General features: G+C 37.1%; 1 protein-coding gene across 1 annotated transcript in view; it reads right to left on the reverse strand.

The window, feature by feature from the left end:
- The window catches only part of HDX (highly divergent homeobox), a 195,185-nt gene that overhangs the window by 34,266 nt on the left and 135,607 nt on the right, over positions 1–25,312 (reverse strand). Inside the window, exon 6 of the mRNA XM_043569679.1 lies at positions 13,956–14,163. Coding sequence (XP_043425614.1) covers positions 13,956–14,163 — 208 coding nt within the window. The remainder of the gene's footprint in view (positions 1–13,955; positions 14,164–25,312) is intronic.

The following is a 25,312-nucleotide window of genomic DNA, read 5'->3' on the forward strand; positions in this document are numbered from 1 at the left end:
TTCTATACAACACTCAGTGCTTACCACCACAGGTGTACTCCTTAATCCCCATCACCTATTTCACCCATCCCCTACCCACCTCCCTACTGGTAACCATTAGTTTGTTCTCTATAGTTACTTAGTTTGCCTCATTCTCCCATTGTTCATTTGTTTGTTTCATAAATTCCATGTATGATTGATCAGATAGCATTTGTCTTTCCCTGACTTATTTCACTTAGCATGATAATCTCTACCTCCATCCATATCATTGCAAATGGCAACATTTCACTCTATTTTACGGCTCAATAATTATATATATATATATATATATATATAGCCCTTGGGCTACTTCCATAGTTTAGCTATTGTAAATTAGTGCTGCAATAATCATAAGGGTGCATATATCCTATCAAATTAGTGTTTTTGTATTCTTTGGGTAAATACCTAGTAGTGCTATTATTGGATTGTAGGTTAGTTCCGTTTTTAATTTTTTGAGAAACCTCCATACAGTTTTCCACAGTTTGCATTGCCACCTATGGTGCATGATGGCTCATTTTTCTTTACATCCTCCCTAGCACTTGTTTCTTGTGTTTTTGATTTCAGCCATTCTGACAGGTGTGAGGTGATATCTCATTGTAGTTTTGACCTGAATTTCCCTGATGATAAGTGATGCTGAGCATCTTTTCATGTGTCTCTTGGCCATCTGTATGTCTTCTTTGGAAAAATGTCTATTCATGTCTTCTGCCCATTTATGAATTGGATCATTCATTTGGGGGTATTGAGTTTGTTAAGTTCTTTATATATTGGATACTAACCCTTTATTGGATATGTCATTTGCAAATATCTTCTGCCATTCCATAGGTTACCTTTTAGTTTTGTTGTTTCCTTCACTGTGAAGAGGCTTTTTATTATGATGAAGTCCCAATAGTGTATTTTTGGTTTTGTTTCCTTTGCCTCAGGAGACATATCTAGAAAGAAGTTGCTACAACCAATGTCAAAGAAGTTACTTCCTGTGTTAACTTCTAGGATTTTTATGGTTTTGGGTCTCACATGTAGATCTTTAATCCAGTTTGAAATTACTTTTGTGTATGGTGTAAGAAAGTGGTTGAGTTTCTTTTGCATGTAGCTTTCCAGTTTACCAACACCATTTGTTGTGATTGCTTTAAATGTGTAGATTGCTTTGGGTAGTATAGGCATTTTAATAATATTTGTTCTTCCAATCCATGAGCATGTGATGATTTTCCATTTGCTTGTGTCATCTTCAATTTCTTTCTTCCATGGTTTATAGTTTTCAGAGTAAAGATCTTTTACCTCTTTGGTTAGGTTTATTCCTAGGTATATTATGGGTTTTGGTACAATTACAAATGGGATTAATTCCTTGATTTCTCTTTTGCTGCTTCTTTATTGGTGTATAGAAATGCAACAAATTTTTGTGTGCTGATTTTGTGTACTGCAACTTTGCCAAATTTGTGTATCAGTTCTAGCAGTTTTTTAATGGGGCCTTTTGGGTTTTCTATAGAGAGTATCATGTCATTTGCAAATGGTGAAAGTTTGACTTCTTCCTTGACAATTTGGATTCCTTTTATTTCTTTTTGTTTTCTGATTGCTGTGGCTAGGACTTCCAGTATTGTGTGTTAAATTACAATGGTGAGAGTGGACATCCTGTCTTTTTCCTGACCACAGAGGAAAAGATCTCAGTTGTTCCTCACTGAGGATGATGTTAGTTGTGTCCTTTTCATATATGGCATTTATTATGTTGAAGTATGCTTCCTTTATATCTACTTTGTTGATTGTTTTTATCATGAATGGATGGTGCATTTTGTCAAATGCTTTTTCTGCATCTATTGAACACCAAAAATTAAATTTAGTTTTTTTAAGTTTATTTATTTATTTTTAGAGAGAGAGCATGAGCAGGGGAGAGGCAGAGAGAGAGAGAGAGAGAGAGAGAGAGAGTTCCAAGCACACTGCTATCAGTGTGGAGCCCAATGCAGGGCTTAATCCCATGAACTGTGAGATTATGACCTGAAGCAAAACCAGTAGTTGGATGCTTGAGGTTATGATTTCATGGTTCATGAGTTTAAGCCCCACATCAGGCTCTGTGCTGACATTGTGGAGCCTGCTTGGGATTCCCTCTCTCTCTCTCTCTCTCTCTGTTCCTCCCCCACTTATGTGTGCTTGCTCTCCCACTCTCTCTTTTTCTGAAAATAAATAAATAATAAACTAAAAAAAGTCAGATGCTTAACAGACTGAGCCACCCATGTGCCCCTCAATTTCATTTTTTAGTAAAAGAATGATGCTTATATGGAGGAGACTTTATTCATTACTTAGATATTTCATGTCATATGTAATTAGCCACTAAATGAAATGAAGTGGGGGAGTTGTCATCAGGTTTAGCTGCAGAGCTGATATTAGTACTAATGCTGCCAGAATAGAAGTTACAGCAATCATCAGTAAGATCATTATTGGTATCATTCCTTATAGGCTTGCCTTATATTTCGGTTCTTAATTGCTCATAACTTTATACACAGCTTTGCTTTACTGGCAACATATTCATACAAGGTTTGATTATTTTATAAGATGTAAATAAAAACTATTTGGAGGATTTCTAAAATAAAAAGGTATGAAGTGATGCAGCTAATTAAGGCATGTTTTCTATTTTAGAGATAGCTTCCACATTATTGAAAGTTTGAAAGTTAAATACACTTGATGTGACTGCTTATTCCTCAGGAAAAGCAGCTCTGCAAATTGGAAAATAAATAAATAAGCAAAGTTATTAACCAGTGAAAATTCTAGAGGGCATTCTATATATTAGGGATACACTCACACTATGTAATTATGCAGAATTATATTTTATATGCATATACATATAATAGATATAGCTAAGAAGATTTGTTAAAATATTTAACATTATAGATGTTAACCTTTGTCATACTTTAAACAATTTGATTATCAGGATAGTATAAATCTTTAAAATTGCTCAACCATACATATATTTTAGTAGACACAGAACTTTAAGGAGCTGAGTCATCTATTACTTTTTCTAGAGTTTGCAGGTAGCTTTACCACATCTCTTTTCTCTTAACTTCCACACAGGGAAAGAAAAAAAAATGGGAGAGGTGAGGGTGGGAGATAAAAGGTGGAAGCTAGAGGTAAGTCAAAAGCTCTATATCAGGGAAATACCTATTCTCTCAGAAAATAAAAAAAAAATGGAACTGAAACTGCTAAAAGGTCAGCAAGCACTTTTTGGTGATTTTGGCTAAACCTGCCTTTTATTGTGCTTGAAAAATGTAATGATTCTTTTAGCTTGTAGAGTGTTTTCTAGGAAAATTTAACATAATTTTTAATTGATTTTTAACACATAAAATGTAAGCCCTGCTTTTTTTTATATTTCTTTTTTTTATGAAATTTATTGACAAATTGGTTTCCATACAACACCCAGTGCTCATCACAAAAGGTGCCCTCCTCAATACCCATCACCCACCCTCTCCTCCCTCCCACCCCCCATCAACCCTCAGTTTGTTCTCAGTTTTTAACAGTCTCTGATGCTTTGGCTCTCTCCCATTCTAACGTCTTTTTTTTTTCCTTCCCCTCCCCCATGGGTTCCTGTTAAATTTCTCAGGATCCACATAAGAGTGAAACCATATGGTATCTGTCTTTCTCTGGATGGCTTATTTCACTTAGCATCACACTCTCCAGTTCCATCCATGTTGCTACAAAAGGCCATATTTCGTTTTTTCTCATTGCCACGTAATATTCCATTGTGTATATAAACCACAATTTCTTTATCCATTCATCAGTTGATGGACATTTAGGCTCTTTCCATAATTTGGCTATTGTTGAGAGTGCTGCTATGAACATTGGGGTACAAGTGGCCCTATGCATCAGTACTCCTGTATCCCTTGGGTAAATTCCTAGCAGTGCTATTGCTGGGTCATAGGGTAGGTCTATTTTTAATTTTCTGAGGAACCTCCACACTGCTTTCCAGAGCGGCTGCACCAATTTGCATTCCCACCAACAGTGCAAGAGGGTTCCCGTTTCTCCACATCCTCTCCAGCATCTATAGTCTCCTGATTTGTTCATTTTGGCCATTCTGACTGGCGTGAGGTGATACCTGAGTGTGGTTTTGATTTGTATTTCCCTGATGAGGAGCGACGCTGAACATCTTTTCATGTGCCTGTTGGCCATCCGGATGTCTTCTTTAGAGAAGTGTCTATTCATGTTTTCTGCCCATTTCTTCACTGGGTTATTTGTTTTTCGGGTGTGGAGTTTGGTGAGCTCTTTATAGATTTTGGATACTAGCCCTTTGTCCGATATGTCATTTGCGAATATCTTTTCCCATTCCGTTGGTTGCCTTTTAGTTTTGTTGGTTGTTTCCTTTGCTGTGCAGAAGCTTTTGATCTTCATAAGGTCCCAGTAATTCACTTTTGCTTTTAATTCCCTTGCCTTTGGGGATGTGTTGAGTAAGAGATTGCTACGGCTGAGGTCACAGAGGTCTTTTCCTGCTTTCTCCTCTAAGGTTTTGATGGTTTCCTGTCTCACATTTAGGTCCTTTATCCATTTTGAGTTTATTTTTGTGAATGGTGTGAGAAAGTGGTCTACTTTCAACCTTCTGCATGTTGCTGTCCAGTTCTCCCAGCACCATTTGTTAAAGAGGCTGTCTTTTTTCCATTGGATGTTCTTTCCTGCTTTGTCAAAGATGAGTTGGCCATACGTTTGTGGGTCTAGTTCTGGGGTTTCTATTCTATTCCATTGGTCTGTGTGTCTGTGTTTGTGCCAATACCATGCTGTCTTGATGATGACAGCTTTGTAGTAGAGGCTAAAGTCTGGGATTGTGATGCCTCCTGCTTTGGTCTTCTTCTTCAAAATTCCTTTGGCTATTCGGGGCCTTTTGTGGTTCCATATGAATTTTAGGATGGCTTGTTCTAGTTTCGAGAAGAATGCTGGTGCAATTTTGATTGGGATTGCATTGAATGTGTAGATAGCTTTGGCTAGTATTGACATTTTGACAATATTTATTTTTCCAATCCATGAGCAGGGAATGTCTTTCCATTTCTTTAAATCTTCTTCAATTTCCTTCAGAAGCTTTCTATAGTTTTCAGCATACAGATCCTTTACATCTTTGGTTAGATTTATTCCTAGGTATTTTATGCTTCTTGGTGAATGGGATCAGTTTCTTTATTTGTCTTTCTGTTGCTTCATTGTTAGTGTATAAGAATGCAACTGATTTCTGTACATTGATTTTGTATCCTGCAACTTTGCTGAATTCATGTATCAGTTCTAGCAGACTTTTGGTGGAGTCTGTCGGATCTTCCATGTATAATATCATGTCATCTGCAAAAAGCGAAAGCTTGACTTCCTCTTTGCCAATTTTGATGCCTTTGATTTCCTTTTGTTGTCTGATTGCTGATGCTAGAACTTCCAGCACTATGTTAAACAGCAGCGGTGAGAGTGGGCATCCTTGTCGTGTTCCTGATCTCAGGGAAAAAGCTTTCAGTTTTTCCCCGTTGAGGATGATGTTAGCTGTGGGCTTTTCATAAATGGCTTTTATGATCTTTAAGTATGTTCCTTCTATCCCGACTTTCTCAAGGGTTTTTATTAAGAAAGGGTGCTGGATTTTGTCGAAGGCCTTTTCTGCATCGATTGACAGGATCATATGGTTCTTCTCTTTTTTTTTTTTGTTAATGTGATGTATCACGTTGATTGATTTGTGAATGTTGAACCAGCCCTGCATCCCAGGAATGAATCCCACTTGAGCATGGTGAATAATTCTTTTTATATCCCATTGAATTCGATTTGCGAGTATCTTATTGAGAATTTTTTCATCCATATTCATCAGGGATATTGGCCTGTAGTTCTCTTTTTTTACTGGGTCTCTGTCTGGTTTAGGAATCAAAGTAATACTGGCTTCATAGAATGAGTCTGGGAGTTTTCCTTCCCTTTCTATTTCTTGGAATAGCTTGAGAAGGATAGGTATTAACTGTGCTTTAAACGTCTGGTAGAACTCCCCTGGGAAGCCATCTGGTCCTGGACTCTTCTTTGTTGGGAGATTTTTGATAACCGATTCAATTTCTTCGCTGGTTATGGGTCTGTTCAAGCTTTCTGCTTCCTCCTGATTGAGTTTTGGAAGAGTGTGGGTGTTCAGGAATTTGTCCATTTCTTCCAGGTTGTCCAATTTGTTGGCATATAATTTTTCATAGTATTCCCTGATAATTGTTTGTATCTCTGAGGGATTGGTTGTCATAATTCCATTTTCATTCATGATTTTATATATTTGGGTCATCTCCCTTTTCTTTTTGAGAAGCCTGGCTAGAGGTTTGTCAATTTTGTTTATTTTTTCAAAAAACCAACTCTTGGTTTCGTTGATCTGCTCTACAGTTTTTTTAGATTCTATATTGTTTATTTCTGCTCTGATCTTTATTATTTCTCTTCTTCTGCTGGGTTTAGGCTGCCTTTGCTGTTCTGCTTCGAGTTCCTTTAGGTGTGCTGTTAGATTTTGTATTTGGGATTTTTCTTGTTTCTTGAGATAGACCTGGATTGCAATGTATTTTCCTCTCAGGACTGCCTTTGCTGCGTCCCAAAGCGTTTGGATTGTTGTATTTTCATTTTCGTTTGTTTCCATATATTTTTTAATTTCTTCTCTAATTGCCTGGTTGACCCACTCATTCGTTAGTAGGGTGTTCTTTAACCTCCATGCTTTTGGAGGTTTTCCAGACTTTTTTCTGTGGTTGATTTCAAGCTTCATAGCATTGTGGTCTGATAGTAAGCATGGTATAATTTCAATTCTTGCAAACTTATGAAGGGCTGTTTTGTGACCCAGTATATGATCTATCTTGGAGAATGTTCCATGTGCACTCGAGAAGAAAGTCTATTCTGTTGCTTTGGGATGCAGAGTTCTAAATATATCTGTCAAGTCCATCTGATCCAATGTGTCATTCAGGGCCCTTTTTCTTTATTGACCGTGTGTCCTGATGATCTATCCATTTCTGTAAGTGGTGTGTTAAAGTCCCCTGCAATTACCACATTCTTATCAATAAGGTTGCTTATGTTTACGAGTAATTGTTTTATATATTTGGGGGCTCCGGTATTCGGTGCATAGACATTTATAATTGTTAGCTCTTCCTGATGGATAGACCCTGTAACTATTATATAATGTCCTTCTTCATCTCTTGTTAAAGCCTTTAATTTAAAGTCTAGTTTGTCTGATATAAGTATGGCTACTCCAGCTTTCTTTTGGCTTCCAGTCGCATGATAAATAGTTCTCCATCCCCTCACTCTCAATCTGAAGGTGTCCTCAGGTCTAAAATGAGTCTCTTGTAGACAGCAAATAGATGGGTCTTGTTTTTTTATCCATTCTCATACCCTATGTCTTTTGGTTGGCACATTTAATCCATTTACATTCAGTGTTATTATAGAAAGATACGGGTTTAGAGTCATTGTGATGTCTGTATGTTTTTTGCTTGTAGTGATGTCTCTGGGACTTTGTCTCACAGGGTCCCCCTTAGGATCTCTTGTAGGGCTGGTTTAGTGGTGACAAATTCCTTCAGTTTTTGTTTGTTTGGGAAGACCTTTATCTCTCCTTCTATTCTAAATGACAGACTTGCTGGATAAAGGATTCTTGGCTGCATATTTTTTCTGTCTAGCACCCTGAAAATCTCGTGCCAATTCTTTCTGGCCTGCCAAGTTTCAAAAGAGAGATCAGTCACGAGTCTTATAGGTCTCCCTTTATATGTGAGGGCACGTTTACCCCTTGCTGCTTTCAGAATTTTCTCTTTATCCTTGTATTTTGCCAGTTTCACTATGATATGTCATGCAGAAGATCGATTCAAGTTACGTCTGAAGGGAGTTCTCTGTGCCTCTTGGATTTCAATGCCTTTTTCCTTCCCCAGTTCAGGGAAGTTCTCAGCTATTATTTCTTCAAGTACCCCTTCAGCACCTTTCCCTCTGTCTTCCTCCTCTGGGATACCAATTATGCGTATATCATTTCTTTTTAGTGTATCACTTAGTTCTCTAATTTTCCCCTCATACTCCTGGATTTTTTTATCTCGCTTTTTCTCAGCTTCCTCTTTTTCCATAACTTTATCTTCTAGTTCACCTATTCTCTCCTCTGCCTCTTCAAGCGGAGACGTGGTGGTTTCCATTTTGTTATGCATTTCGTTTAAAGCGTTTTTCAGCTCCTCGTGACTGTTCCTTAGTCCCTTGATCTCTGTAGCAAGAGATTCTCTGCTGTCCTGTATACTGTTTTCAAGCCCAGCGATTAATTTTATGACTATTATTCTAAATTCACTTTCTGTTATGTTATTTAAATCCTTTTTGATCAGCTCATTAGCTGTTGTTATTTCCTGGAGATTCTTCTGAGGGGAATTCTTCCGCTTGGTCATTTTGGATAGTCCCTGGCATGGTGAGGACCTGCAGGGCACTCCCCTGTGCTATGGTGTATAACTGGAGTTGGTGGGCAGGGCTGCAGTCACACCTGATGTCTGCCCCCAGCCCACTGCTGGGGCCACAGTCAGACTGGTGTGTGCCTTCTCTTCCCCTCTCCTAGGGGTGGGATTCACTGTGGGGTGGTGTGGCTCGTCTGGGCTACTTGCTCCCTGCCAGGCTTGTGATGCTGGGGATCTGGCGTATTAGCTGGGGTGGGTAGGCAAGGTGCTCGGGGGCAGGAGGGGCAGGCTTAGATCGCTTCTCCTTAGGTGATCCACTTCAGGAGGGGCCCTGTGGCAGCGGGAGGGAGTCAGATCCGCTGCCGGAGGTTTGGCTCCGCAGAAGCGCAGAGTTGGGTGTTTGTGAGGAGCGAGCAATTTCCCTGGCAGGAACCGGTTCCCTTTGGGATTTCGGCTGGGGGATGGGTGTGGGAGATGGCGCTGGCGAGCGCCTTTGTTCCCCACCAAACTGAGCTCTGTTGTCAGGGGGCTCAGCAGCTCTCCCTCCCTTTGTCCTCCAGCCTTCCCCCTTTCTGAGCAGAGCTGTTAACTTATGACCTCCCAGACGCTAAGTCGCGCTTGTTGTGGGAACACAGTCCGTCAGGCCCCTCCGCTTTTGCCAGCCAGACTCGGGGGCTCTGCTTGGCCGGCGAGCCGCCCCTCCGCCCCGGCTCCCTCCCGCCAGTCCGTGGAGCGCGCACCGCCTCGCCGCCCTTCCTACCCTCTTCTGTGGGCCTTTCGTCTGCGTTTGGCTCCGGCGACTCCGTTCTGCTAATCCTCTGGTGGTTTTCTGGGTTATTAAGGCAGGTGTAGATGGAATCTAAGTGATCAGCAGGATGTGCGGTGAGCCCAGCGTCCTCCTAAGCCGCCATCTTGCCCACACCCCTGTAAGCCCTGCTTTAAAGACATTTTTCTTTTTCTTAGACATTTGGAAGACAGAACTCATTGGAAATAGTGAGCAAAAAGGCTCTCTTAGTATTTTAAGACTATTTTCTGCTTTTCTGCTCCAATTTCTGATGAGAATGAAAAGGTTACTATGCATCTGTAAAAAGTAAGCCTCTGAAGGGACTCTAGGTAATATCACTTCCCATCAAGTGTTTTTTGATTCATGCATTAAATTCTTTCTCTCTTCTTTTTCATTAGGCCTTAATTACTATGTCACCTGTCTAGAGAACACACTATTAAATGACAAAGGATGTCAGTGTAGGAGCAGTGGACCATTAGAAACCTTAAAATTAAATCATTTTTCCCATATTAACTACTTATTTTTTTAAAAATTCCCTTTTCGGTGGGGAAGTGGAAGTAGTGGATTGAAACTCCCTTTCAGGGGCTTAGGTAATTTGCTTTTATTAGAATATTTCCCGGGGCGCCTGGTTGGCAGACTTGGTTAAGCATTCGATTTAGGCTCAGCTCATGATCTCATGGTTCCTGAGTTTGAGCCTGGCATTGGGCTCTCTGCTGGCAGCACAGAAGCAGCTTAGGATACCGTTTCCTTCTCTCTCTGCCCTTCCCCTATTTGCATTTTCTCTCTCTCTCTCTCTGTCTCTCTTTCTGTCTCTCTCTCAACAAAAAACATTAAAAAAAAAGAATATTTCCTCATAGTTCTCCCACCCACCCATAGAAACACACAAATCCCCATTATCTTTCAAATAGCTGCCTGTCATCATTCTCTACCCATGGGGGAGGGGAAGGAAAAACAAAACAGGTTAGAGTGGGAGAGAGCCAAAGCATAAGAGACTCTTAAAAACTGAGAACAAACTGAGGGCTGATGGGGGTGGGAGGGCAGGGAGGGTGGGTGATGGGTATTGAGGAGGGCACCTTTTGGGGTGAGCACTGGGTGTTGTATGGAAACCAATGTGACAATAAATTTCATATATTAAAATAAATAAATAAATATCTATTCCTAAATCACTGAAATCATTCAAGTATTACCAGGCACATACAATTTAGTAAAGACTAATAGTCTTTGGTAGCAGACTAATAGAAGTTGGTCCATTTTTGGTTTAATGGACCAACTAGATTATAAATAAGGGACTTGGAAAAGATGCAACATCTTCTCCTTTTTCTTGCTTCACAGTTTTCTGTACACTAAATCCTGTTATCATCTTCATCAAAGCCAACAGTAAATGTTGGTAAAGACACAGAGAGAGAGAAAAGGGGAGGGGAGAGAGAGAGAGAGAGAGAGAGCAGTTGAATATTCACACATCTTTTCAAAGACTTCGTATTAAAATACATGGCCCTGGCAATACCAAGAGCTTTAATACCCCTTTCATTATTCAACCTAATGCAATCTGTTTGCCTACCCCTCGCAACACACATTGCTTTTGAAAGAAGCCCTTAAGCACCCAATTCAATGGTTTCTCATTGTTTCTAAAGTTTATTTTAATATTTCTGCTTTATTAAGGTGTAATTGGTGTACATAAAATGCACATAAAAAATATAAACAATTTGGTGAGTTTGAACATATCAGTACTCATGTTACCATCACCACAATCCAGGTAATGAACATATATATCACCTTCAAAAGTTTTCTTGTGTCCCTCTTTTTTTTGGTAAGAACAACTTAATGATTTACCCTGTTAAGTTTTCTTTTTTTAAGTCTATAGCCCCTTATTGCTAACTATATGCAATATGTTTTTCAACAGTTATACTCCAGTTGTATAACTGTAACTTTATATTCATTGAACAACAACTCCTCATATTCCTCTCCCCATCCTCTGGTACTACCATTATATTGTCCACTTATATACCTTTGACCATTTTAAATGCCTCATATGAGAGGACTTTCTACTCACCTTCCAAAAGATGATTGATATAATGACACTTCTTTCTTCTGAAATCTCTCTCTTTCGTTGGTTTTAATAATATCATAATATCCTGTTTCTCCTATATCTGAATGTTCTTTCATTGCTTCCCTTTCTCCCCTAGCTCCCAAATCTGGATATTTCTTAACATACAGCCCTTGTCTATCTTCCTTTCTTGTCTTCCATTTTCTCACTTAACTAAATCTTCTATTTCTATGGCTAGACTTTTGTTCAGCCTCAATGTGAGTAGCTCCTATATTTCTTTTCATATCTTAACTCTTTTTCTGAGTTTCAGACCCACATTATCCATTGGTCTGCTGGACAGCTCCACATTGATATCCTGACATCATCTAAAACTCAACACATGGAAAACTGTTTCTATCTTTCCACATTTTACTATCCATTTAATTCAGTACCAATAAAAAAGCTTAAATGATATTTGGCAAGAAGGATTGGGGAAAGGTATGATTAAGCAATTCTAAAATTAATCTAGAATAATCTGTGCTGCAAGAACTAAGAAGAGTAATCAGAGTCCTACCAGATATTTAGATATTTTATAAAGCCAAAATCATAAACAATCAGATCAATGTAACAAAGTAGAAAATCCAAAATATATATAGATACATATATGTGTGTATGTGTGTGTGTGTGTGTGTGTGCATGTGTATGTATAAAGCTTGATAAAAAGCTACAAGTAAACTCACTAGTAAAATGCTGGAAACTCACTAGTAAAATGGGCAACTGGTTAACCATTTGGAAAAATAAAATTAGGTATTTTCCTCACAAATATTAAGTAAAAATAAATTCTATGCAGAATAAATATCAAGTTGTAAAAATGAAACCATAAGATATAAGATGATATATAGGGTTATGTTTACATAATTGTGGTACAATGAAGAACTTTGTAATCTTAATACCAAAGTCAGAAATCATAAAGAAAAGGACTGATATATTCGGCAACATAAATATTACAAGCAAAAGTTCTGGCATGAGAAAGTCCATAATCAAATTTAAAAGGCAAAAATTAAACTGGAAACTGTATTGTTAATATTCTGATCCAGTAAAATAGAAACAAACAAAATGGGCCATTGCAAGATTCTCTCTCCCTTTGTTTCTCTCAGATGCAAAAATACTATATATTGTATGATTGCTTTTATGTGAGATACTCAGAAAAGACAAGTTCATATTATCAGAAAGCAGATCTGTGGTTGCCTGGGTTTGGAAGTGGGAATGAGGATTGATTACAAGTGGGCTCAAAGAAATTTTTTGAAGTGGTGAAAATATTCTAAAGTTGGATTTTAGTGATGGTGATAGTTGCATACTCTATATAATTTCCTAAAACTCATTGAATTCTACATCTACAATCAATGAATTTTATGATATGTAAATTAAACCTCAATATAAGTGTTCATTGAAAAAGTACATCCAATTATTTGAATTCTCATTAGGGAAAAACTAAGAAATGTTATAGAAATGACCCAGGCTAATTCCTTTATTTTACAGATGTGTAACTAAAGCCCCATGAATTAAATGTTTTACCTGAAGTCACATAATCAGCTAGTGGAAGATCCAGGACTTATACTGAGGTTGCCTGACTACTACCCTGGTGCATATCATATTATACCATATCCTTTTTTATAATAATACATTTATAACATTCAAAGCTAAATTGGTTAGAGTTTCAATAAAATAAAAACAATCATGTACTTAATTATAATTATGGATTGTTGTAATAAACAATATTTCTAAATGTGAGAGATCGTTATTGTGGTACATAAGTGTTCCTTGTGATGACTCAGTGTGGGAGACTCTTTAGGTGGAGGCATTAAGAATAAAATAAAAAACATAAAAGACAAAGAGTGTTGGTGAGGATATAGAGGAAAGAGAACCTTTGTACATCATTGGTCAGAATGCAAATTGGTATAGTCATTATGGAAAAGAGTATGTAGGTTCATTAAAAACGTAAAAATATAACTACCACATGATCCAGTAATCCCTCTTCTGGATATATAACCGAAATAAATAAAATCAGTATCTCTAAGAGTTATCTTTGCTCCACATTTTTTGCAGCATTACTTATAGTAGTCAAAATATGAAAACAGCCTAATTGTTGACAGATGAATAAATAAAGAAATTGAGATTATATAATATTATATTTAGATTCCCCACATAACTGAGATTTTATATACTGTATATATAATGCATGAAGAATGAACCTGGAGGACATTATGTTAGCTGAAATAAGCCAGGCACAGAAATAAAAATACTGCATGATCTCACTTATACATGGAATCATAAAAAGTCAAATGAAGCAGAGAACAGAATGGTAGTTACCATGGTGGGGAGATCAGGAAAATGGGGGAATTTGGTCAAAGGATACAAATTTGCAATTATGTAGGATGAATAAGTCTAGAGATCTAATTCATATGATTATTACAGTTAACAATTCTATATTGCATTCTAGAAATTTGCTAAGAGTAGATTTCAGGTGTTCTTACCATATACATAAATGGTAGCTATGTGAGGAGATGGATATGTTAATTATTTTGACTGCAGTAATCATTTCATTATGTATATATGTGTATATACATATCAATAAAATAAAAATAAATCAAAATAAATCAATTTATTTTCAAACGTTTGACCAAATGTTTTGAGAACTTTAGATGTGAAATGCAATTAGCTGAAAAGCAAGTTAAAAATCCATCAAAGTTACAAAGGCTATTATTAGGAAGTGCAGCATATAAAATACCTTGAGAGCTTCCTTCAGACAAACAGATGGATACTTGATCATTTCTGTCATTATCCTCCCCTACTTCTGGACCAGCTTCCTCTCCTGATGTGAGTGCAGACAAAGAACCAGACTCAGGCTGCTCAGAAAAATCAGCAGGGCCTCCTCTTGGAGGTGGAACTTCAATCCCCATTAAACGATATTTCCTTCTTCTATTCCCAATCCAAGTCTTATAAGAGAAATACAAAAGGAATTTTTGTAAACATAGAACCTTTAGCAGGTTTGGCCATTACAATAATAAATGGATGCTGCATAAAATATGATTAGAAATAAATAGGTACCTAGAATAAGAAAATTTAATTATTAGTCAATAAGCAAAAATAAAAGTAATTATGCTTTTATTTTAAACATACTATTAGCAGAAAGGTAACATTTATCTAAATATTCAGACATTCAAGAAACATGCAGCCTATTGCAGGACAATTTTTTTAGACTTTATTTTTTTTCATTTTTGAAATTGGTCATTTTACTGATTTTACATACTATAATGTACAAAAATGTCAAATACAATGTTGAATAAAGGGCTAACAAAACATTTATAAGCAGATATTCATGTTTATAAAGAAACATAATTCAAACAGAACAACCTTGAGGGGAAATTAAACAAAATATATTTAATATTTTGATAAATGATAATTAAATATCAATGTTATTTTTTGAGAAAGTACTTATTTAATATAAATGATTATATCTTTTAAAATTAGTGAAAAATTCACAAACTTTTGTTTTTGGTCTTTGAAACAAAACACAAATTAGTTCTTTTCTACAGGGACCAGACAGGTAGTTATAACTATAGTTCATATGCCATTTCCAACCTTGTTCTTCCTTGATGAAAATGTAACTTCTATTAACTTCAGCTCTTTAATGGCTACTTGGGTATTTCAAAATTTGTAAAATTTCATTTCATTGGACTCAGAACCAATTTTTAAAACTTTTTATAGTAAAATATTTTTAGATTCACAGGAAGTGGCAGAGGTAAATTCACTCAGCTTTCTCCAATTTATGTTTAACCTAATTGTATCACAATAATTAAAACATTAAATTGAAATTACACAGTATGTATGTACACTTCTATGTTCCTTTATCACACTATTCTTCTTCTTCTTTTATCCACTATTCCCAACCACTGTCAACCACTAATCTGTCTTCCACATCTTTGTGTCATTTCAAGAATGTTTTATGAATGGAGTCATAGTATGTAATTTTTTGAAGTTGGCTTTTTTCACTCACCATAATTTTCTGAAGACTTTTTCTTTTTTTTTAACTTTCTTAATGCTTATTTATTTTTGAGAGAGATAGAGCGTGAGCAGTGGAGGAGCAGAGAGAGAGGGAGACACAGAATCTAAAGCAGGCCCCAGGCTCGGAGCTGTCAGCACAGAGACCGACACAGGGCTCAAACCCACAAACCGCAAGATCACAACCTGAGCAGAAATCAGAAGCTTAACCGACTGAGCCACCCACGCGCCCTGAAGATTTTTTCAAGTTACATGTATCAATACTCCATTCCTTCTTATTGTTAAGTTGTATTACATGATATTTATGAACTAATTTTTTTCCATTTTATTTGCAATGTTTAATCATTCCCACATCAAAGGACACAAGTTACTTCCAATTAGGGGCCCTTAAAACTTCATGAACAGTCATGAACAGTCACGAACAAGCTTTTGTGCAGATGTTAAGTTTTCATTTCTCCAGGACAAATGCTCAAGAATGCAAATGCTTGGCCATATGGTAATTGCATGTTTAGTTTCATGAAAAACTGTCAAATTGTTTCCAGAAAAGTTGTACCATTTTACATTTCTCCCAGCAATGTATGAAAAACCCAGTTTTTTTGGCATTCTTTCCAGCATCTGGTATTCTTAGTAATGAAAAAGACTATTTTCACTGGTGCATGCAGTGATAGATCCTTGAGTTCTTTTTTTTTTTAACTTTTTTTATGTTTATTTCTGAGACAGAGAGAGACAGAGCATGAATGGGGGGGGGGGCAGGGAGAGAGGGAGACACAGAATCAGAAGCAGGCTCCAGGCTCTGAGCTGTCAGCACAGAGCCCGATGCGGGGCTCAAACTCACAAGCTGTGAGACCATGACCTGAGCCAAAGTCAGACACTCAACCGACTGAGGCACCCAGGTGCCCCAATCCTTGAGTTCTTAATTTGACTTCCCCAATGCCTAGTGATGTTGAAAATCTTTTCATGTGCTTATTTGCTATCCATACACTCTCGTCATTGAAATGATTCTTCATGCATTTTGCTCATTTTCTAATTGACTTTTTTTTTAATGTTGAGTTTTAAGAGTTCTTTATATTTTCTAGGTAGGAGTTCTTATCAGAAATGTGGTTTTGCAATATTTTATCCCAGTCTGTAGCTTTTATTTTCACTATTCTGGTATTTTGATAAAAAAAAGTTTTTTTTTTTATTTTGATGAATTCCAAGCTCTTGTTTGGTTTTTTTTTTTCTTTTCTTTTATGGATTGTGCTTTTAGTGACATTTCTAAGAATACTTCACCAAGCCCTAGGTCCTAAAGATTGCCTCTTATTTTATCTTCTAAAATTTATTTTATAGTTTTATTTTTTACATTTAAATCTGTGATCCATTTTGATTTCATTTTTGTATAAGGTGTGAGGTTTTAGTCAAGGTTCATTTGTGCTTAATATGGATATCAAATTATTTCAGAACCATTTTTTCAAAAGACATTCCCCATTGAATTGCTTTTGCACCTTCGTCAAAAATCAACTATGCTGGCTATACTTGTGCAGGACTATTTCTAATCCTTTTCACTGACCTGCATTTGTATCTTCCTGTGACTACCACACAGTCTTTTCTTTTTAATGTTTATTTTTGAGAGAGAGAGAGAGAGAGAATGAGTGGGGGAGGGGCAGAGAGAATCTGAAGCAGGCTCCATGTTCTGAGCTGTCAGCATAGGCTTGAATCCATGAACAGTGAGATCATGACCTGAGCTGAAGTCGGACACTTACCCAACTGAGCCACTCAGGTGCCCCACAGTCTTGATTACTATAGCTATACAATAAGTCCTGATTTTAGGTAGATGAATTTCTTCCACTTCAGTATTTTTTCCAGAATTATTTTAACTAAATTAACATATTTCCTTTCCATATGAATTTTAGAATTTTCTTGTCTACATCAAAAATATTGCTGAAACTTTTGTAAGAATTATGTTAAACTTTCATATCATTTTGGAGGAATTTACATTTTTACTCTGTTGAGTCTTTCAGTCCATTAACACAGATGTCTTTCCATTTATTTAGAACGTCTTTGATTTCTTTCATCAATGTTTTGTAGTTTTCAGCATAAAAGTCCTATACATGTTTTGTTAGATTTATATTTAAATATTTGATATTTTGATTGATTGAGAATGGTATTATATGCTTAATTTCAGTTTCAATATGTTCACTTTTTCCTATATATGCACACAATTGATTTTTGTATGTTGATCTTGTATCCAGAAACATTGTTAAACTCACTTACTAGCTGTAAGACTGTTTATGTAGATTCTTTCGGATTGTCAATACTGATGATTGATTGTATGTTACTTTTATTTCCTTTTCTTATTTTTTTGCATTAGCTAGAAATTCCAGTACAAATTGAATAAAGGTGGTCAAAGTGTATATTTTGTTTTGTTCCTGATCTCAGGAGGAAAGCATTACATTTTTCACCATTAAGTGTGATGTTAACTGTAAATTTTGCGCACTTGTAGATTTCTTTTGGAGGGAAGTTTTTAATGACAAATTTGATTCTCTTAATAGTTATAGGGCTATTCAAGTAGTCTATTTCATATTGGGTGAGTTGTGATAATTTATACCCTTTGAGGAATCCATTTCATCCAAATTGTCAAATTTGTCCATGTAAAGTTGTTTTAAAAATTCTGTTTATCCTTTTTCTATCTTAAAAGTATGTAGAATTACCCATTTCATTCCTAATATTACTAATTTGTGTCTTTTTTCTTTGCCACTCTGGCTAGATGTTTGTCAATTTCACTGATTTTTTTTCAATGGACTTATATTTTTATTGATTTTCAAATTAATATTTATTTTTATCTTTTTTAAAAGTGTTTATTTAATTTTTTTTAACAAATTTTTTTTCAATCTTTATTTATTTATTTATTTATTTTCAACGTTTATTTATTTTTGGGACAGAGAGAGACAGAGCATGAACGGGGGAGGGGCAGAGAGAGAGGGAGACACAGAATGGGAAACAGGCTCCAGGCTCTGAGCCATCAGCCCAGAGCCCGACGCGGGGCTCGAACTCACGGACCGCGAGATCATGACCTGGCTGAAGTCGGACGCTTAACCAACTGCGCCACCCAGGCGCCCCAAAAAGTGTTTATTTATTTTTGAGAGAGAGAGAGAGAGAGAGAGAGCAAGCGGGTGAGGGGTAGGGAGAGAGACACACACAGAATCAGAATCCAGCTCCAGGCTCTGAGCTGTCAGCACAGAGCCAGGTGCGAGACTTGAACCCATGAACCATGAGATCATGGCCTGAGCTGAAGTCAGATGCTCAACTGGCTGAGGCACACAGGCGCCCCTTATTTGTATCTTTTGACCATCCTGGCACATTTCTTTCATCCCCCAACTCCACACTCCACCCGACCCCGCCACTGATCGGGCAACCATCAATCTGTTTTCTGTATCTATTAATTAAAAAAAAAAAAACAAAAAACAAAATAACAGGCATTAGTATTTGATCAGTTTTAGATTTCTAGGGAAAAAAAGGCAAAAAAAGAGTTGCCATGTACCCTTCACGCACCCAGTCAATTTCCTCTGATTTAACATCATTCTAAAATTCATAAAGTGGATTTGTTACAATTGATGAGCAAATATTGATAAACTATCAAGTGAAATCCAGAATTTCTATTAGGGTTCATTCTTTGTGTTGTACATTCTATAGGTTTTGGTAAATATGTAATGACAGTTTATAACATTAAACTATCGTGCAGCATACTAGTTTTACTGCCCTAAAAATTTCTGTGTTCCACCTATTTATCCTAACTCTCTCTCTCCCCACAAGTCGCTGGAAAACACTGACCTTTGTACTGTCTCTCTAGTGTTTTGCCTTTTCCAGAATATTATATACTTGGAATGATACAGCATTTATGTAGCCTTTTAACATTGGCTTCTTTCACATAGAAATATTCATTTAAGATTTTTCCATTTTTTTCATGGCTTGATATCTTATTTATTTTTACTGCTGAATAATATTCCATTGTCTGAATGTATTTCAGTTTATTTATTCATCTATTGAAGGACATCATGGCTGCTTCTAATTTCTTTTGTAATTAAATAAAGTTGTTATAAATATTTATGTGTGGGTTTTTGTGTGAACATAAGTTTTCAACTCATCAGGGTAAGCACCAGGCAGCAAAACTAATGTATCATATGTTAAGACTATGTTTACTTTTCTTAGAAACTCCCAAAATGTGTTCCAAAGACCATGCAAATGTATCATTTTGCATTTCTATCAGAAATGAGTAAGAGTTTCTGTTGCTTTACATATTCTCCAGCATTTGGTGCTGTTGGGGGTTTGGATTTTGATTATTCTAATAAATGTATGTGGTATTTTATCTTTTTTTAATTTGCAATTCCCTAATGATATATAATACTGTATATATTTTCATATGCTTATTTGTCATCTGATTAAATTCTTTGGTGAGTGTCTGTTCAGATGTTTGTCTATTTTTTAAAAATATAATTTATTGTCAAATTGGCTAACATACAGTGTGTACAGTGTACTCTAGGTTTTGGGGGTAGATTACTGTGGTTCCTCACTTACATACAACACCCGGTGCTCATTCCAACAAGTGCCTTCCTCAATGCTTATCACCCCTTTTCCCCTCTCCCCTACCTCCCCATCAACCCTCAGTTGTTTCTCTGTATTTAAGAGTCTCTTATTGTTTGCCTCCCTCCCTCTCTGTAACCATTTTTTCCTCTTCCATTAGCCCATGGTCTTCTGTTAAGTTTCTCAAGTTCCACATATGAGTGAAAAATATATGATATCTGCTTTCTCTGACTGACTTATTTCACTTAGCAAAATACCCTCCAGTTCCATCCACATTGCTGCAAATGGAATGATTTCATTCTTTCTCATTGCCACGTAGTATTCCATTGTATATATAAACCACATCTTCTTTATCCATTCGTTAGCTGATGGACATTTAGGCTCTTTCCATAATTTGGTTATTGTTGAAAGTGCTGCTATAAGCATGGGGGTACATGTCACCCTATGAATCAGCACTCCTGTATCCTTTGGATAAATTCTCAGTAGTGCTGTGGCTGGGTTGTAGAGAAGTTCTATTTTTAATTTTTTGAGGAACCACCACACTGTTTTCCAGAGTGGCTGCACCAGTTTGCATTCCCACCAACAGTGCAAGAGGGTTCCTGTTTCTCTACATCCTTGTCAGCATTTGTTGTGTCCTGACTTGTTAATTTTAGCCACTCTGACTGATGTGAGGTGGTATCTCAGTGTGGTTTTGATTTGTATTTCCCTGATGATGAGTGATGTTGAGCATCTTTTCATGTGTCTGTTGGCCATCTGGATGTCTTCTTTGGAAAAGTGTCTATCGTGTCTTCTGTCCATTTCTTTCCTGGATTATTTGTTTTTCAGGTGTTGAGTTTGGTAAATTCTTTACAGATTTTGGATACTAACTTTTTTATCCAATATGTCATTTGCAAGTATCTTTTCCCATTCTGTCAGTTGCCTTTTAGTTTTATTGATTGAGATGTTTGTCCATTTTGAATTAGGTTGTTTATTTTCTTATTGTTGGATTTTAAGTGTCCTTTGTACATTTATCATAAAAATGTTTTGAAAAAAATACTTCCAGTTTGTGGCTTGTATTTTCATTCTGGTAAGAATGTCTTTTGCAGATTATAAATTTTCAATTTTAATGAAGTCCAATTTATCAATTTTGTAATCAAACTTGACTTTGGTGTATTTAAAAAGTTATCAACAAATACAAAGTCACCCAGATTTTCTTTTATGTTATCTTTAGGAGTTCCTAAAGATACTTTTAGGTATATCATCCATTTTGAGATAAGTTTTGTGAATAATGAAAGATCCATGTTTAGATTAATTTTTTTCTTTCATGTGAATATTCAGTAGTTCCAGGACAATTAGTTAAAATCGATATCCTTTTGATAGAGGACCGAATAGGAGGACCCTGCACTCACCTCATGCCACAGACACACTGGGATAATACCTGCGTCTTTGCAAATAACTCTCAAAATGACCTAAAGATTTGAAGAACATATATTCCATAGCTAGTCATAAAGAGATTGCTACATCAAAAATGATAGGAGTGGTAAAGATGTGGTTGGGAACCAAACCCCAGAGTAACTAACCACAAACAGAAAAGAATTCGCAAGCAAGGAGAAGTAAGATGAACAAACCACACAATAGGCAGCCTTAGTACTGGGGATCTACAGTGGAAAGAGGAATCTCCATAAATTCTGGCTTTGAAAACTAGCTGGGTTTACACCAAGAGAGTAAAAAACTCAAGGTTGCTCATGACCAGGAAAGCCAGATGGCAGTATAAACTCAATACCTTCTTTTAAAGAGCCATAATAATAAATAACTTCACCAAGAAATAAGAGGTGCAGCTTGAAAAGTTCCTGGGGTATCCATCAAAGAGATGTATTGAATAATCTGAGAACATGTGCTACAGGAAAAGAAAACTACACAAGGATTCTCTAGGAAGAAAAGCACATATGGGTACCACTGTTCTTCAACCTCAACACGGATAAAAGAATGCTTTTGGGACTCAGTTCTAAAACTCTCCTTCTTCTTTGCCAGCACCAAGTGCTTCACCCTGGAATTTCTCTGTTGACAAACCACACCGACCTGCCTGCCACGGCAGGCACAACTTCCAAAGCTGCTCCCAACCACACCTGGTCTGCAGGTTTGGCCCACACCAGCGCCACTACAAAGTGACTCCACTCATGTGGAGGGGGTAACAAACCAACACACCAGGCACCCACAATTACTGTAGCCAGACCCCTTAGCTGCATGTACAAGGAAGTGACTGATCCCTGAACTTCAGTGTATGTGGTCTTGGCAGAGAGGTTAATAGCACACTGATAGAATGAATAATGGCCTCACCCACCACCAGTCCTATCTGGCCTCAGCCAGAACTCTCAAAGGTGTGCTCACAGAGGGCAAAGTGGGTCATAGAAGCTATCTGGGATGAAGGCAACTATGCTTGGCCACAACAGGAAGGTGCATGCAACCCACACAGGGGATACCACTGGGGCACCTGGTTCTGGTGACATGGGAGAATTGAACTATAGGGCACCACAGGACCTCTTCTACACAAGGCCACTACTTGAAAGATCAGAAGATATAGATGTTCTACCTAATACATAGAAACATACACACAGAGTTGGATGAAATGAGGAGTCAGAGGAATATTTCCCAAATGAAAGAACAAGACAATCACAGTAAAGAGCTAAATGAAGCAAAAGAAATATGCCTGATAAAGAGTTCAAAGTAATGGTCATTGATAGAAGGAACATACTTAAAGATCATAAAAGCCATTTATGAAAAGCCCACAGCTAACATCATCCTCAACGGGGAAAAACTGAAAGCTTTTTCCCTGAGATCAGGAACACGACAAGGATGCCCACTCTCACCGCTGCTGTTTAACATAGTGCTGGAAGTTCTAGCATCAGCAATCAGACAACAAAAGGAAATCAAAGGCATCAAAATTGGCAAAGATGAAGTCAAGCTTTCGCTTTTTGCAGATGACATGATCTTATACATGGAAAATCCGAGAGACTCCACCAAAAGTCTGCTAGAACTGATACAGGAATTCAGCAAAGTTGCAGGATACAAAATCAATGTACAGAAATCAGTTGCATTCTTATACACTAACAATGAAGCAACAGAAAGACAAATAAAGAAACTGATCCCATTCACAATTGCACCAAGAAGCATAAAATACCTAGGAATAAATCTAACCAAAGATGTAAAGGATCTGTATGCTGAAAACTATAGAAAGCTTCTGAAGGAAATTGAAGAAGATTTAAAGAAATGGAAAGACATTCCCTGCTCATGGATTGGAAAAATAAATATTGTCAAAATGTCAATACTACCCAAAGCTATCTACACATTCAATGCAATCCCAATCAAAATTGCACCAGCATTCTTCTCGAAACTAGAACAAGCAATCCTAAAATTCATATGGAACCACAAAAGGCCCCGAATAGCCAAAGGAATTTTGAAGAAGAAGACCAAAGCAGGAGGCATCACAATCCCAGACTTTAGCCTCTACTACAAAGCTGTCATCATCAAGACAGCATGGTATTGGCACCAAAACAGACACATAGACCAATGGAATAGAATAGAAACCCCAGAACTAGACCCACAAACGTATGGCCAACTCATCTTTGACAAAGCAGGAAAGAACATCCAATGGAAAAAAGACAGCCACTTTAACAAATGGTGCTGGGAGAACTGGACAGCAACATGCAGAAGGTTGAAACTAGACCACTTTCTCACACCATTCACAAAAATAAACTCAAAATGGATAAAGGACCTAAATGTGAGACAGGAAACCATCAAAACCTTAGAGGAGAAAGCAGGAAAAGACCTCTCTGACCTCAGCCGTAGCAATCTCTTACTCGACACATCCCCAAAGGCAAGGGAATTAAAAGCAAAAGTGAATTACTGGGACCTTATGAAGATAAAAAGCTTCTGCACAGCAAAGGAAACAACCAACAAAACTAAAAGGCAACCAACGGAATGGGAAAAGATATTCACAAATGACATATCGGACAAAGGGCTAGTATCCAAAATCTATAAAGAGCTCACCAAACTCCACACCCGAAAAACAAATAACCCAGTGAAGAAATGGGCAGAAAACATGAATAGACACTTCTCTAAAGAAGACATCCGGATGGCCAACAGGCACATGAAAAGATGTTCAGCGTCGCTCCTTATCAGGGAAATACAAATCAAAACCACACTCAGGTATCACCTCACGCCAGTCAGAGTGGCCAAAATGAACAAATCAGGAGACTATAGATGCTGGAGAGGATGTGGAGAAACGGGAACCCTCTTGCACTGTTGGTGGGAATGCAAATTGGTGCAGCCACTCTGGAAAGCAGTGTGGAGGTTCCTCAGAAAATTAAAAATAGACCTACCCTATGACCCAGCAATAGCACTGCTAGGAATTTATCCAAGGGATACAGGAGCACTGATGCATAGGGCCACTTGTACCCCAATGTTCATAGCAGCACTCTCAACAATAGCCAAATTATGGAAAGAGCCTAAATGTCCATCAACTGATGAATGGATAAAGAAATTGTGGTTTATATACACAATGGAATATTACATGGCAATGAGAAAAAATGAAATATGGCCTTTTGTAGCAACGTGGATGGAACTGGAGAGTGTGATGCTAAGTGAAATAAGCCATACAGAGAAAGACAGATACCATATGGTCTCATTCTTATGTGGATCCTGAGAAACTTAACAGGAACCCATGGGGGAGGGGAAGGAAAAAAAAAAAAAAAGAGGTTAGAATGGGAGAGAGCCAAAGCATAAGAGACTGTTAAAAACTGAGAACAAACTGAGGGTTGATGGGGGGTGGGAGGGAGGAGAGGGTGGGTGATGGGTATTGAGGAGGGCACCTTTTGGGATGAGCACTGGGTGTTGTATGGAAACCAATTTGTCAATAAATTTCAGAAAAAAAAAAAAATAAATAAATTAAAAAAAAAAAAGTAATGGTCATAAAGATACTGAAAAGACTTGAGAAAAAAGAGTGGATAAACCCAGTGAGAATGTCCACAAAGAGTTAGAGAATATAAACAAAAGTGAATCATAACTGAAGAATTCAATGACTGACATGAAAAATACAGTAGAGGGAATCAATAGCAGATTAAAGAATGCAGAAACATGGATCAGCGATCTGGAAGACAGGGTAATGGAAAGCGACTAAATTGAATAGCAAAAAGAAAAAAAGAATAATAAAAGGAGAATAGATTAAGAAAACTATGCAACACCATCAAGCATAATAACATTCACATTATAGAATTCTCAGAAGGAGAAGAGAGAGAGAAAGGGAAAGAAAAAATTATTTGAAAAAAAAATAATACCAGGACACTTCCCTAACCTGGGGAAGGAAACAGAGATCCAGGTCCAAGAAGAGCCCCTAACAAGATGAACCCAAGGAGGTCCACAGCAAGACACATAATAATTAAACTGGAAAAATATAATGATGAGGAAAGAATTTAAAATCACCAAAAAACAAAGCAAAACAAAACAAAACAAGACAAAACAACAACAACAACATCAACAACAACAAACGGT

This window comes from Prionailurus bengalensis, chromosome X, assembly GCF_016509475.1.
Source record: "Prionailurus bengalensis isolate Pbe53 chromosome X, Fcat_Pben_1.1_paternal_pri, whole genome shotgun sequence".
Classification (NCBI taxonomy): Eukaryota; Metazoa; Chordata; class Mammalia; order Carnivora; family Felidae; genus Prionailurus; species Prionailurus bengalensis.